The sequence below is a fragment of the Pipistrellus hanaki genome (assembly GCF_964339955.1).
Source record: "Pipistrellus hanaki genome assembly, chromosome: 11".
NCBI classification, from domain to species: domain Eukaryota; kingdom Metazoa; phylum Chordata; class Mammalia; order Chiroptera; family Vespertilionidae; genus Pipistrellus; species Pipistrellus hanaki.
In genome coordinates, this window is record NC_140513.1 from 35,138,597 (window position 1) to 35,155,466 (window position 16,870).

General features: G+C 39.7%; 1 protein-coding gene across 1 annotated transcript in view; it reads right to left on the reverse strand.

Annotated features, from left to right (window-relative positions):
* Nucleotides 1-16,870, reverse strand: part of LOC311630430 (proprotein convertase subtilisin/kexin type 5) — a 274,874-nt gene that overhangs the window by 194,616 nt on the left and 63,388 nt on the right. The window contains exon 3 of the mRNA XM_084899423.1: nucleotides 1,459-1,572. Within this exon, the coding sequence (XP_084755549.1) occupies nucleotides 1,459-1,572 (114 nt within the window). The remainder of the gene's footprint in view (nucleotides 1-1,458; nucleotides 1,573-16,870) is intronic.

Consider the following 16,870-nt stretch of genomic DNA (forward strand, 5'->3'; position numbering starts at 1 on the left):
CAAGGTGCAGGATTAAGTTTTTTGTTTTGTTTTGTTTTGTTTTGTTTGGGGGGGGGGGGGATGAGGGTGTAGAGGGTGTGTAAGTGACTTCTCTACTGCAACAGAGGAAATTTTTAAAGAGTATTAATAACTAGGAAACAAAGGCCCACGTGAAGGATGTCACTAAGCAGGGACAAAGGGCCCAGAAGAGCAGAGAAAGAAAAGAAGACACATGAAGACTCAGGAGAGTTAGAGCAGTCAGCCTGCGGGGGAGGGGGGAGGACAATGGGACAGGACTCTGAAGGATGGGAGAGTCTGACCTGAGTTGAGGAAGGACAGGAAGAGCATTCCTGTGGAAGGGATGAAAGGCAAGGAGGCAGGCAGGCAGGAGGCAGTTTGCCAAGTGCTACAGATTTATGGAGAAACAGGGACAGAGATTACAAAAATAGAGCTGATTAGGGGAACATACACTACCCAAAATTAGCAATAACGAGCTGTAAAAAGGAGGAAATTAAAGGTCTTTTGCAGATTGCTCAGCAATTTGGTGACATATGGATTTAATGATTAAGAATAAGTAACCTTCTAATCAATTTCTCAGGGATCCTAAACTAATCTCTTAAGAGAAGAATATTTTCAAAGGAGGCAATGTCAAGTGAACGGGTAGATCCCTCTCCTCAATATGTTAAGTTTCCCTCTCTCACAGTTTTTTGTTTTTTTAAAAATATATATCTTATTGATTTTTTACAGAGGAAGAAAGAGGGGATAGAGAGTTAGAAACATCGATGAGAGAGAATCATAGATCAGCTGCCTCCTGCACACCCCCCACTGGGGATGTGCCCGCAACCAAGGTATATGCCCTTGACCGGAATCAAACCTGGGATCTTTCAGTCTGCAGGCCGATGCTCTATCCATTGAGCCAAACCGGTTTTGGCCTCTCTCACAGTTTTGCTTGAACCACTGAACTAGCTATAAGTCAACTACTTTTCAACTAGTTTCCCCCCCCCACCTCACTCTGGTCTAGCTTTAAAAACTATTACCTACAATGAGAAGGCACATATTAGACAACTTAAGTCAGGAATCTGTTATTTATCAGCAGTCATTTCAATGATTTCTAAGTATCCTCTAAAGAGACTGGTTTAAAGGTGGAATCAATGTGTATCAGAAGTAAACACGATAATGATAGGTCTTAAGGATGTCCGAATCTTAATATATTTTTCTATCTTCTAGCCCAATCTTGGAAAGATAGCAGAATAACTCTCAAATAGGAATTCTGTGAATCAGAAGTCACTTCCCTTCCTTCATACAACAACCAAAGGGCCAAATTCAAAAAATATCCAGAAACCATCCCAGGCCATCAACTAATCTCAAATGAAACAGGAAAAAGACCCTGCACACTGTTTCTCTGTCCTCCCAGTCCCAATGGAGGCTCCCCGCAGGATATGAAACCGGAGGACACAGGCGTGGGCCCGGGGAGCTTACCATATACCACATGCTTGGCCACTTGGGATCGTTGAAGTATGTAGACTGGGCATGACTGAAGTCATAGTCCCTCTTGGTCCGTTTTTTCACCACTTGCTGTTGGATCCACTCCACCTGCCAAGAAGAAGGACATCTGGTGAGTGTCCCGATCCCATCCGGGTTAGCATAAAATAAATGAAGGTCAGAAGCATGTACCATTTTGAGTCAATTCTGTTTAAGTTATGGACTTCATTCTGGCAACTAAGATCTCTGAGTCCAGGAGCTCAGAGATGCTATAAACATCTAGTTCTACTTTATTATATGCAGGTTAGGTTGTTTTTTGTTTTGCTTTTTTTGCCTTTTGTGACAGATCATTTATATCTCTCAATAATATGCTAACCTTTTCGTCTTTTCAGAAAGCATCCTCCAGTCACAGTTTATTGAGAATTGATAGTGTCAGTTTTTTCATCCTTACCTTATCTAAAGGTCAGCAAACTTTTTCTCTAGAGGTCCAGATAATAAATATTTTAGGCTTTGCAGGTCATATGATCTCTATTGCAACTATTCATTCTGGCACCATAAGAAATACATAAATGTATAAGAGCGACTGTGTTCTCAATAAAACTTTATGTAGGAACACAGGTGGCAAGCTGGATCAGGCCCACAGGCCACAGTTTGTAATTCCTCCCTTATGCTACACATCAAATTGTTTAAATGTTCTGGAATTAGACATCAAATATAAAACTCATCCTGGGATCAAAGGCTCTAGGAACACAAATTTTCAAAAAATGGCTTTCTACAATGTCATGTGGTGGGAAAGCACTATTTTGGAGAATCGGAAAACTAAAGCCCTAGGCCTGTCTCTGGCAAAACACTGGAGAAGTCACTCAATTTTCAGAGCCATAGGCTCCTTGCCAGCTCTAAAATTCAATTCAAACCCACCACCTTTAAGAAAGTCTTAACATTTAGCTGCAATCTTTGTTTAAATAAAGCACTGGGAGTTTGAGTTTAATACAGGATTATAATCTAAATGATACAGGTATGAATGAAGGTTATTTTTTTTTTAAATAGGTAATCATTATTTAATTAAACATAAAAATAAGCATGTTCCATTTTGAATAGAGCACCCCAAATGCAGTATCAGTCCTGGTGGCATTCTACAATTTATTCCTAAATTTTCTTTTGGTTTCTTCTGGCCATAGGTATTTTAATCACAATACTCTAAAATGTTCTGTTCCAACCTTTACTCCTACTCTTCACAAAGAAATTACAAATTGGGGGGGGGGGGGGCGAGCTTTGTAGTCCACTGCTGTGATTTTATACCTACACATTCAGTAATGATTTCAAAACCTCCCTTGCCTACTTGATTAAAGCTTATTGGAATAGGGATACTAAAACACTGACAATAAACTCAACGTGCATAGCTGTAAATAAGATAACAAAGGCCAAAGGCCAAACTAATAAATTTCTATGATTCTCATATTGGGGAATATATCCAACAGGAATATTGGTATGCAAGATAAATTTAAATAGTGAATTCCTAACATCCCTAATAAAGAGAACCAAATCACAAAGCCTCCTAAATAAATATCCAATATCTTTATCATTAGGATCACAGCTAAACATCATATATTCTGATAAGTAATTTAGCAAGATTAGTTCAGGGAAAAAGTGAATAAACAAAAACTAATACCGTATTTTCCGGCTTATAAGACGACTTTTGAAATGAAAAGAGCCTGCTCAGATTGGCCAGAGTCAGAGAGGCGGTCTATTAAAAAAAAGAACTGGTGTTGCCTCGGAAGTGGGGGGTAGTCTTATACAGCGAATATAGGCCTAAACCTATGTTTTAACTGTAAAAATTAGGGGGCCGTCTTATACGCCGGAAAATACGGTATTTGAAAAAGAAAAGTTTTTCTGATCATGTTTTAATTAATCAATACCAGTGACTCTCTAGCACCTAATCATTCTATACCCCTGCCTCCCACATACACAGGCACATATGCACACTGGATTAAGAGGTATTACATGTTATTTCTTCAAACTATTGGGCAATAGCTGTCAGTGAAGCTAATAGAAACCTTGTTTCTTTAATTGAAGAGACTGCTTTTTAAAAATTACATTGAAACTAATGTGCCATTAAGATGTGTGTAAATTTATTTTTAATGATGAAGACAGTAATTTTTCAGTGACTGTGTTTCTAAAATCATAGAAAACAAATCAATTTCCTTCTCAGTCCAAGTGGAACAGCAAGCATGGGCAGGTATATACTTTTCTATTTCCAGGAAACAATTTAATCTCTTGGTTTCAATCTCTCTATGGTATGAGTTTTATTCACTCATGTATTCATTCAAATAAAAAAGTATTAAGTGCCAATTCTATACCAAACACTGCCCTGGGTCTAAGATGAGTAAAAATAGTCCTTGCCTTTGAAGGACTTAACATTTCACCAAAAACTATTAGGCAAATATTCCACAACTCCCCACTTCACGAAAAGGAAATTATCACCATGACTGACATCTGGTGCAGGCCTCATTACTGTATGAATTAGAGCATTTATGACAACGTAGACTATGCAAATTACATTTGCAATCCTTAGGTTACTGTCTATATGTCTTATCCCAACAAGAATGAAGCATTTCATATTTGCACGCTGGGTAAAAGAAGGCTGCGGATCTGTGCGGACAGAACTCTTCTGAAAATAACCTATGTTGGCAGTGGCCTTTCCTAACAGAACCTTCATAAATTCTGAACTGCCAACAGATATGCATCCATAAACCAGAAAGGGTCAAATCTCCCCCCGGATGAACTCAATAGAGAGATGTTTAGAGATAAGAACAAGTCAATACTGAGGTGGGGGGTGGATAACTGTTTCCACAATGAAGCTTCTACAATACACTTCATCCTATACCACCCCTACCACATCCCTGCCCACCTCACACAGACAGATGAATATTATAAGTATGTGAGAAAACCAAGAGAAAGTCATTTTCCTAGATGAACTATAGATACTAAAATAGAACAAAATATCTTAGCAAACAGCATCCCTTCTGTAATTTTACCAAACAAAAATGCTTATTTACAGGGCTTGGTGGCTAAAAGGTGGTATAGTGACTTGGCATTTAGATGTGACTCTGTCTGATCACAGGGCTGCGATGCTCAAGAAAAGTACAGTGGGGATTATTTTAGAACCAGATACCATGTACTTTGCCTTAGTGCTTTGTGAGTATGCAGATAGAGCCCTACAATTTTTGGAAAGCGGGAACAGCACCTCTTGGATCGGAAGACTTCTATGTCTGGAAAGACCATATTTATATTTCTAAACTAGTATCCATATGTCTGTCCTTGATCCCTTTCAGAAAAAGCTCAGAAGTAATGCATTGTACAGATTTCATTTCTTTCCAAGAAGCCCAATGCAAAGAAAAGACACTTAGAAATTCATTTTCATAAAACTATGGTCAGCCCAGGAGAATAAAAAAAACTGTGTGCCTTCCCTCACTGGTTTAACTTTCTACAAGTGCTATCTTCTATAAATTATGAAACTGCAGTTAACTGGAGAATAAAAACCATACGAGCTTGAAATCTTCAGCCTATCCTATGTTAATTTCAACATACGTGCGCTACATGGTTTTAAGGATGTTCCCTCCCTCTACCCGCAGAGCTCTCTCCCCTCTCTACACAGTCCAAGTGAACATCAGGCCTTCTCCTCTTCAGAATCGTTGCTAAAGATGTTCCCTTTGATCAGATTTTACTTGTCAAGAAAAACCCATTTGTTGCTAATCATGAGATCTACCCCCATAATCTCAGCTGAACTCATAATTCATTATTTTGAGATTTGCCAGCTTTCTGAGGCCATATACCTGGGAGAGGCAATTTGTCAGCAATTGGGAAAATATAATCATGTGAATATACATTAAGTTATTCCATAAATAGAAATAGAAAGCAAAATACGATATCATGAGAAAGATAAAGACTGCATGGTATCACATGTGTAAACTTAAAAAAAGTCAAACTCAATGGAAAAGAGAATGGAAAAGTGGAAGCCAGGGGCTGGTTGCGGGGGGGGGGGGGAGAGGAAGGGGGGACACAGGGAGAGGCTGGCAAAGGATACAAACTTCCAGCAGTAAGATGAGTAAGTTCTAAGGATCTAATGTATAACATGATGACTATAGTTGATAATACTGTGTTATATAATTGAAGTTGGCCGAGAGTAAAACAATTATGTTCTCAGCCTAAATGGTTTTGCTCAGTGGTTAGAGCAACGGCCCAAGACTGAGGGTCAAGGGTTCAATTCCAGTTAAGAGAATGTACCTTGGGGGGAGATAATAGATCAACTAAAGGACTTGTATACATGCATATAAGTAGAACCAATGGACACAAATCTTTGGGGAGGGAGAGTATGTATGGGAGGGGGTATGTATGGGAGGGGGGGCCAATGTTAAAATATGTACACAGATAATAATTTAATAACAAATGTAAAAAAAAGAAGAAAAAAAATAAAGAGAGAGAATGTACCTTGGTTGTATGCTCAATACCCGGTGCCCTTTGGGGAGGGGGGGAGGGAGGGCATGCAGAAAGTAACCAATAGATGCACCTTTTTCACATTGATGTTTCTCTCTTTCTGTCTTTCCCTTCACACCCCTTCCTTCCAATCTCTAAAAATCAATGAAGAAAATATCCTCAGGTGAGGATTAACAAACCAACAACAACAAAAAAATGTGTTCTCAAATGCCCACACAAGATGTATATGTGAGGTGATGAATATGCTAATTAAGTAGATGGGGGGAATTTTTTCATGAGTGTATGTGTGTATATATAAAATTACCATGATGTACACTTGAAATATCTTACAACTTTATATGTCAATTATGTCATAGCAAAGCTGAAATTTAAAAAAATGTACGGTGTCACTTGGAAAATGTGTCTCATAGTGAGGAGGAATCAGCCTTTTAGATATTAAAATATATCAAAGCTAATGATTAAAATATATTCTGTTAGTGAATATCTACAGATACATCAATGGGATGCAACAGAAAGGCAAAAAACTGACCTAAAATATATATTAGAACATAGTAAACAAGAAGGGTGCCATCCTAAGTCAACTGACTGTTATCATATAATCCAGTGATATCAAATGTAACTGAAGGCCTAGAGAGCAACATATTTTTTAAAAAGCAACAATGAGAAAGATCCTCTATAAAAATGTCATAGGTGGTTCTATTAAATTACATTCTAACATTAATTATTGAGAAAAGATGGATAAATAAAAAGTGGGTGTATTTGGGGAAACTTGGTTTAAAATCTTGGATTTGCTACCAGGCACCTGTGTGACCTTGTAAAAGCTTTGTATAAAGCTTTTAGCTATAAAATGAGAGAAGACAGACTAAGCATGCTCTCTCGTCTCTTTGATCCAGCTTTAAGAATTTACCTACATAGTCTCTTCTCTGATTGACCATGAATAAAAAGTTTGCGTGCAACGCAATAGAAGGAGGGGGGAGGGGGGCAGGGGTACGTGCTCCAGTTGATAAATGATCTTCAGTCATTCTGTGAAGAAGCAAGATTAATATTTGGAAAGGAAGGTAGTAAATTATATTACTCCTTTTGTGATTTGAATGAAGCTATTGCCAGAAAATAAAACATATGAGATTCCCAGTTTAATATTTTTTATTAGCTTTGACAAAATGGGGGAAAGGAACATGAAGAGGTTTCTCCCTATATTTTCTTCTCTGAAAACAAAGTAGAGTAGCCTTGATTTTTAAAAAGTACAATTTAAGTATACAACGGCCATGCACTTTTTGTTATGGAACAAAAAAAGGATCATGAATACAAATTAAGTACCAACAAGCTGCTCCCAACCCCTAAAATCTGAAGTCAATACAGCCCAAAGTTTTCAAAAATTCTGGTAAAAAAAAAAAAAAAAATCAAAGTTAATTGGGTGAAAGAATCAGAGAATCTACCAAGAGTATGTACTCAGATGAGAGTATTCTTTCAACATCTCGCTCCATCTAGAAACTGGTAATTAGTGAGTAAGTACTGGCATTGTTACTTGATTTGAGTCACCCTTTCAAAAGAAATAAAAACATAATTGTTTGAATTCTGCTTATTTTAGATAGCTATTTGGGAACAAAATGGGCATGATTTTTTATATGAGGCAGAATTTTTACTCAATTTGCTTGAAATGGACATTCTGAATCCTATTTAATGACCGCCCACATCAGAGGCTTATATTAGAAAGTCACCTCATCAGGAATATAAGACATCATATAATTTTTTTAAAGGGCACTGAAAAGAAAAGCTTAGAAATAAAGACCACATGTATGTTCAGAACAGTAAATTAGAAGACAATACACACCAGAGTGAAAAGCTTACTGCCATAAAATTTCATAATTAGTTGGCTTTCTCCAAGAGAACCAAAATTTTAAAAATGTGTCATCAATTTAATCTTGAGCTATTTTGTTTAGTGAAAGACCCGTGGCATTATTGTTCTAACTGTATTACTTACTTTCAGAGAATTAAAGTCATATTTCTCCTGTTAAACTATGTCACTATTCTCTGCATGCTTCTAAAACTTTAATTTCCTCATTTGTTGCCTGTTTTCCCCCCACGTCTAATGAGATGACACATAAAAGGGAAAAATAAATGGATACATCATATTAAATGCAGGAAGATGTATTCCCCACCAACAAGGCCCTTTATGTAAGGAGAGGGTAAAGGGGCAATAAATGCTGATGGAAGGAGACTTTACTGGGTGGTGAATACCCAATACAATATATACATATGATGTATTATAGAATTGTACAGATGAAACCTATATAATTTTGTTAACCAACATCACCCCCATAAATTCAATACATGTTTTTAAAAGGAGGCAACTGTAGTTCTTTCTAGAGTAACATGTAAAAATATTTAGTGTGTGCTCTTTACGTGTGCAGAGGGGCTGGGCTGGGCTAGACTGTGCCATGGATAGGCAGTGCAGGATAATGAAATGGGAAAGCATGCTTCCTGAGTTATTGGTAGGATACCAATAATCACTCTGGGCAAATCACCTAAGTCTTGGCATTATATAGTTGCATCTGAAAAATGACTTTGTTGTTGTGAAGCACAAAATATAAGGTACTAAACAAATTCAGATTCCTGCAGGATTTATTGCCTTGTATCCTAATTGCATACTTCCTCGTACTTCCTTAAGGAAAGAAACTAGGCTTTAGTATTCCTAGTACCAAGGACAAAGCTCAGTAGTAGACCCGCAATAAATAGGTATAGATGAATGGACAGTATTTCAACATTGCATTAATACATTTAGTAGGCATGTCTAAGTTTTCTAATTGTTAAAAAAAAAAAAAAAAGACGATTTTAAATAGGAGAGAATGAAAAACAAAAGGGGGGGGGGTAAATGCTTAATCTTACTGAGTATAATAAAATATTTTTTTTCAACAACAGAAAGATGGTAGCACAAGGATGATTATATTACTAGCAACAGACGTATAACTGAAGAATGTGTTTATTTCTATGTGTAATTCCATATTTTTAATGTATCAGGAACCCTTCTCAGCTGGACGCCCCCCCTCCCCAACTTACCCCCACTCACACACACACTTTAAACCTATTGCTACACAAATTTTTATCTTTTGAGATTGGACCATTTCCTCCACCTTACCAGTCTAAACTTCAGAAGCAACAAAAGACGGTATCTACAATTAAAATGGATAAAACATGGAGGGATGAGGTAGTTGTTGACACAGGTCAAGAATCTGGGACATTGCTGCAGATGCCTGCGTTTATCTCATAAACTGCAAGGGCCCGGGGTTAAATAAAGCCAAAGAACCCCACAGTGCCCAGTACTGCATTCTCCAGGCTGACAAAAAGCACCTCCAACACTAGTCCATGATCAAAGCATAAAGCAGAAGTGCAATCTTTAAAGCAGATATGGAAGGAGGAATATAAAAAGCAAGGAATCTAGACAATATGGCTTAGTAGTTGAGCATTGATCCATGGATCAGGAGGTCACCATTGGATTTCCAGTCAGGGCACATGCCTAGGTTTCCAGCTATATCCCCAGTAAGGGGCATACAGGAAGCAGCCAACTGATGATTCTCTCTCATCATTGATGTTTCTATCTCTTTCCTTCTCCCTCTCTCTAAAATCAATTTTTTTAAAAAAAGCTTTAAAAAATAAAGAGCAAAGAAATGACTGGAAACCAACTCATATCTAAGTGGGAAAAACTGCTAAACTCATAAAAAATGTTCAGGCATATTTTAATAAAAACAAACTTACTTTTAAACTTTTAAATTTAAGACTTTGCCCATCCTGGCCACTAGTAATAACACCCATAAACAATCATCTTGGTTTTTTTCCTGACTCTTGATAATTTTTGTTTGTTTGTTTTTGCTTTACCTTTCTCTTTCCGGGAAAGATAATCTCAAAAGATTTAAGGTTCATTTTCCCATTGATATGTCACTCCCTAAACGTTCTTAAAATCCTTGAAGACAAGACACATTTTATATTTGTCTCAAATGTGACTGATAGATTTGTCTTTTGAGACAAGTTTAATTTTTCCTCTGGGAAAAAAAAAAATGTAGCTCCCTATTCCTAGTCATGCCAAAGTGCTTTCCAGTGGGTAAAACATAATTCAACTTTTGTTTTAAAAGTGTGTGTGTGTGTGTGTGTGTGTGTGTGTGTACAGGCAGATGCATTCAGCCATAGACCAGGGGCATTAAAAGAAAAAGCTGGTGATATAAACTCATTAGATACTTGCTTAATGGTAATATTACATCAAAGAATCTTGCATTAGGAACTTGGATTATAGATTACTCTATTTTAAACTTTAGAACAATTAAGAATTGAGAGGAAATTTGAAAACAATTTTGATTGAATAAAAGTACAAAAAGCAAATGGAATTGTAAAGTACCTAAAACTAATTCTACTGCCTGAATGCCACCTGGGGTTAAACTCACACTTTTGATTAAATGCAATCTTAATGCAGGATTAAATTGGGATAGCACATAATTCCCTCCAGCTTCACTCTAGGATCAAGATTTTCACTGCATGAAAAACACAATGGCATGACTTCATTCTAGATGTATTTGTCTTTGGAATAATCATCCCCAATTTGGAAGCCAAGGTAATGAAATTAATAAAGCCCATTCAATGTTTTTCAAATAAATATAAGTTAGACCTCACTCTGCCCTCAGTATAGTTGAAGCTTTAGATATCTACAAGAATGACCATTTTCCCTTCAAACAAAGTGTTAATCACTTAACAGATTTTGGTTCTCTTGGACCAATCTTGCAACTCTGTGTACACATCATTCAAGATAGTCCCAGATTTGTAGTTGCAAAAAATTGGATGTCCTCAAGTTGTACAGCAAGCGAATACAAAGACAGGCATTATTTTATACAGAGCGGAGAAATTGTTCTATTCAACGGAGATTAATATAAAAAGAGGCAAATGCTGGCAAAGGAAAGGGCAAACGTTCTCATTATTTCTCCAAGCAGTGGACATGGGTGATCTACTAAACATTAAAAGTATGTCAGTATCTTGCTTCTTAATCTAACATAATGCTTAGTTTCATGGCTCGCAAGCAATGAATATGCAAGTCAGATGCGTATGGGGAGAACTCTTCCCTGGTGAATTTCACAGCTGCGCTTCACATACTTTCTTATTCTTCTAGCACAGTGGTCGGCAAACTCATTAGTCAACAGAGCCAAATATCAGCAGAACAACGATCGAAATTTCTTTTGAGAGCCAAACTTTTTAAACTTAAACTTCTTCTAATGCCACTTCTTCAAAATGGACTCATCCAGGCCATGGTATTCTACGGAAGAGCCACACTCAAGGGCCAAAGAGCAGCATGTGGCTCGGGAGCCACTGTTCTAGCCACTTAAACATACATGGCATCGCTTTTGTTTCAAAACTTTCATGGACCCTACTGCTATGATTTTGATCAGAAGGGAAAATTTGAGGGGTGGGTGAGGACATAAATTCTGAAATTCCCATTTCACCCATTTCATTCTCTTTTCAAATACGCTCGCAACTTCCGTTTTTAATCTTTCTAGCTTCTTTAAATCTTTTCATTGTCAAGATTCCAAATCTGGGGAATTAAGACACCACCAATTGTTCCGAGGGCCAGCTTTAGTTCTATGAATCAAATGGGATCGGGCTAAAAATCCTTGTCTTTTCTTCTTCTGTTGCTAGAAGATGAATGTTCAACTTTGGGGGCAAATGCGATACGTGCATTCTATACACTTTTGTAGCTAACCTCCATTTTAAACCTAAAATGATCACAAAACCCTTAAGTAAGCTGTGAAGTCATAGTTGGAAGAAGTAGCAGAGGGAACTGAGAAAGGTCGGCCTTTGGAGAGGGTTTCTGTCTTGCGTTTCCATTATATTCCCGTTCTCCCTGAACTCTCACCTTATACTTAGCGGGGAGGGGAGGGATGTTTTGCAACAAAAACCCTGAAAAAGTGGCAGCCCTTAGAAATATTTAGCAAACAGCTACTTTGGTGAGGGTGGGAGAGAAGTCTCACTCAACCTTGGGGGAAAAATCCTGTCCAAACTCCCTTGGGCCACTGGCTAAGGGGGTAGCATTTTCTCACCTAAATCCCGTTGCCCGAAGCAAACCAAATGTCTCTTCAATTTCAGGGCTGTTCTTTCACCTCAGGGGCCCCCTCAGGCTTCCTGCAAGGTGGTGCTTGACAAAACCTGCAGGTCAGAGCACCAAAGAGCCTGGGGCAGGTGATGAACAACAGAGCCCGGCTGGGACTTGGCCGGCCCTCCTGGTAGGCAGCTCAGGGCTCCTGGCTCCTGGCTCCCAGCTCCCGGGTGGTCTTCCTGTCACCCACATGAGTGCCAACTCAGTCCACCGGGCCTCCTCTTCCTGAGCTTGTCATTCATACTCTCCACAGTCAGTAACAGGAGCCTGGGGCCGAGGCTCGAGGAAAGAGGGAGAAAACACGCTTTCATCACTGTCATGGAATCTGACACATTCTCAGTGGAAGACCCTGAACCTGCCTCTCTGCCCCATCAAGCTCCCTTCGTTCATGCTGTGTGTTTCGGACGGCTTACCCTGGAGTCTCCTGTGTCAGTGTTCATGGAAATGTGATGCATCTGCCTCATGGGAGGGCTGTCAGCAGTTCTCTCCATGCACCCCACCTCCTCCATGGAGCTTCACTCTGCACATCAGCCTCAGCACTGGAGAGAGCTGGCCTGGACCACTGTCCCCGGCCACCCTCCTGAGCCATGGCTATTCCAGAAAGGGCCGTCAGTATGGCAACACCTGCCGAGTACACGCCTTACAGATTTCCTTCAGGATATCCCTTAGCTGCTCAAAATCTGGGTGAGGGAGGATGAAAGCAAATGACAGGCTACAGAGAGTTGGAAGATGATGGCCCACTTTCATGAAGAGGTCACAGAATGAATGACCGGATTAACTACTCTTCCAGTAAAGGAATAATTGGTAGGCCAGCTGCGTTTTGAAACACAAATAGGTAAGAGAGAGCAGAAAAGCAAACTCTAGCAGCTCAGGGCTTCTGTCTCCGGAGAGAGGGGGAAATAACCTTATGTCATTGTCAGGAGCCTCAGGGTTATGCTTAGGATAGACCAATGAAGGCATTGTTGCTGAGCCACAGAATAAATCCATAGGTGATGGTGGGACTTTCTGGCACTTTGATTTCCAAAAAGCATAGGTTATAAAAATTTTGAAAGTACAACTATTTGATTTCTTTTTCATGGTTTGGGCAAAATAAAATCTACCGATTGTTTCTTTAATGCAACCAAACTGTCCCATGGAAAAGCCATTTTTTTTTACCATCAGTGAGGGGAATATGAGGCACAGAGAGGTAAAGTGACTTAAGACACAGACAGTAAGGGACTTGGAACAAGAATCCTGACCCAGGAAAGCCATGCCCAAGTTTCTATCTAAGGAGCACAGGAGCTGGCCTCTAAAATATCTTTTCAGCTGAAGTGGGTGTGGAGGCACATCTTTTTCCTCCACATCAAACATTTCTGTGTCTGGAGATTAGTCAGAGCTGATCATTTCACTATACGAGATGCTTTACTGGGTGAAAGTGAGAGAAGGAGGGAAAAAGTAAGATAGAAAATGGCATTAACAATGGAGGTTTTTTCTAGGAATTTTATGGAGGTTCTCAATGCTGAAAGCACTTTTAAATGGGTTAAGAGGCTCAGTCTACAAATGGCAGGAGAATTGTCTGATGAGTGAAAAGTAAAATCTGAATCAGGAAAAGGATTTTCAGCACAGACTTGGCTGGGATGACAGAAATCCTTTTTCCCTCAAGGCAACCTTCTGACTGGTAATTTAAGAGCACATGAAGTTCAAGGCCTGAAAATTTCCCAAATTAAAAACAAAACAAAACAAAAACCAAGAAAACCTGACTCATCATAGTCAAGATCCTTAGTTACCCAGCTGCTCTGAGTTAGAATGAACTGACAAGATGAGATAAAGGAAGACATGATGGTTTCTGAATAAAAGCTGGTTTCTGGAGTCCACAGAACGTGTGTTGGGGAATTCTTGCTCATCCACTGAATAGCAGGCCAACCTCAGACAAGTTCCTTAACCTCTGAACGTCAAATGGGAAAGATAATTAAATCTGAGGACTAAATGAGCTGATTCATGTCAAACACTTGGCAGGTCCAGACACACGGAAATCCACCTTGCAACCATGGTGATGTGCTGGCGTGCCAAACTATGCCCCAAAGAGCTTACGTCTTTCATTAGCCCAAGAGCTTCAGGCTTGAGGTTAGGCCCAATTGACCAGAGTGTGACACTGAAGGCAGACGTTTTGAACACCAGACTAGAAATCAGGAGGTCTCTGCTATCCAGCTTCCAGTTCCCCCTGCTATATAGCATATGGGGTTAGGCCAGATCAGTGATTACATCCCAGAGGTTCAGGAAGTTGTCTTCAAGACCAAGGGGTAAGTTGCAATGCCAATCAATGTTCCTGGCCCCTCCTCCCTGCCCTCCAAAGTAGGCTATCTTTTGAATAAAGAGCCCTGCTTCAACCCAGAAAAGATAAACTCAAAGGTTTTGAGATAACCATGTGGTCAGTTAAATTCTACTGAGTCTCTGTCATAGACCTACTTCTGTTTAGTATTAAGACAATTTGCATTAACCTCTGAGAACTGACATCTAGATCATTAAAAAAGAAATTATACCTGTGTTTAAGATTTTTTTTTTTCATTATTTGTTTTGTGCCAATAAACTTACTATTTTTTTTTTCTTATGGAGTAATCAGCAGGAGCCTTGGGTTGAAGACTGAAAGCAACGAAAGCTATGTTAATGCCAGCGTTCCACTGAAGTCTGCCATAATGCTTCCCCACGAGGGTGGATTTCCAGACCTTCCACAGAAGAATTCTAATGTCTTAGAGTTTACCAAAGTCATGTTGAGAAAAGGCAGTAGGTAATGTCTATCTTATATAATAAAAGGCTAATATGCAAATTGACCGAACAGTAGAATAACCAGTCACTATGACACACACTGACTGCCAGGGGGCCAACACTCAATGCAAGAGCTGCCCCCTGGTGGTCAGTGTGCTCCTACAGGGGGAGCACTGCTCAGCCATAAGCCAGGCTCACAGCTGGCTACTGTAGCAGTGGTGGTGGGAGCCTTTCCCACCTCTGCTGCAGTTGGGCGGTAAGGAGCAAGGGGTCCTGGACTGTGAGAGCCCCAGCCTCAGGCCGGGCTGAGGGAACCCCTCCCCTCCCCTCTTGCACAAATGTTGTGCACCAGGCCTCTAGTAATAATATAATTACATAAGCTCACAATAAAGAAGACTACAAAACGATTCCGCAAACCATATCTTATGGTTCCTCCCATTGACAAGGGGATTGATCTTTCTCTGTGAGATGGATCAGATCTGACCACATTTTAGCATTTCCACAGCAATAACCTTAACTCAAACCCTCATTTTCTTATATCTCACTCACTGAAACCCCTAATAATTTCCCTGTTGGATTTTATAAAGTCTGGTCCTCATTTCTGTAATTTTCTGTGCTCTTGCCAGGGGACCTCAGTAGGTAAATTCTTTTATCCCAGCACCTTCTTGCTGAGGGGTTTATTTCCTTCCATGGTGCTTCCTGAGCATCCTGTGCTTAATTCTACCACAACCATTATTTACTAAAAGCATTTTAAACTATCTATTGTCAGGCTTCTCCAGGAAAGCATACATTCCTAGAAGGAAGAGACTCTATTTTCCATATCGGAGTCCCTAACATTTGGCAGATAACTTGGCTGACAAGAGATGTGCTGTTAAGTATTTGCTAAATGAATTACCTTGCCTGTTAGCATATGGAGACTATAGCAAGACTTTGTAACAAACTGGCATTCAAAACCTTGCATCAACTGGCCTCTCAGACTGATCTCAACACTTATTCGATATAGGTGGTGCTTGCTAAGCTTTCAGATCAGTCAGATTCAACACATCTTTGAGCTCCTTTAGATGCCAGGCATTGATATATTTCATCAGTGAATCCATCAACTTGACTCTGACTTGTGGAGTAGGGGAGATAACTTAATCAATAGCTGGCAGTTCTTGAAAGGCTGGTCCCTGACTTCCAGGTGCTCACAATGCCGTGGGTGGAGTTATTCTAACATGGGCAAATATCTTAGCCACAGAGGACTGCCCTTGGTCCCTTCTTGCTCTAAAATGTTCTATCCTGTAACCCTTTGGAAGCATCAGCACGCTCTTAACCTCTCTCCACTGTGCTGTGTGAAGTGGGACAACAATACAGAAAACAGGAACCCAAATCTTAAAGGAGCACTGGTGAATGCTCTACCTCAAAAGCTCATCAAAGATGCTTCCAGGCTTTGGCTAAAAACTACCCATTTTGCAGTAAAACAAAAGAAAACGAATTTACCTCCTTCCTCCCAGAGTCTCTCTGTTTGCTGAGACCAACTGTGACTCAGACGGACAGGCCAAAGGCTGTGCAGAGGCAGAACTCGTTTTCCTTTATGTAAAAACATCTTACAGTGATGAATGGTTTCACAGTGTTTGTTGCGTAGACATAGGATAGACAAAACTAGATGGCTCTGGATATCATTCGAGGAAGCAACTCTTATTATGGAACCCTGACGAAATGACCGGCCTTATCTCAGTACTGCCTGCCTCGTCTCGTTGTGGGCCAAAGTGCAGACACGTGGGAGTTATTAGGTGGAAAACAGCTTCTTCTCACTCTCCCCACCACTCTGGAGGCTAATTTGTCACCTGTTTATTGGCAGGGCCAAAGGACACAATGTGGATTCAAACGACGGTAGGTCCACGTGCAACTGATTTAAAACCACAAAAACAACTATTTCTATGGCAAGATTTTTTTTTTTTTTCAAGAATACATTCCCGCCGAAACCGGTTTGGCTCAGTGGATAGAGCGTCGGTCTGTGGGCTGAAAGGTCCCAGGTTCGATTCCGGTCAAGGGCATGTACAT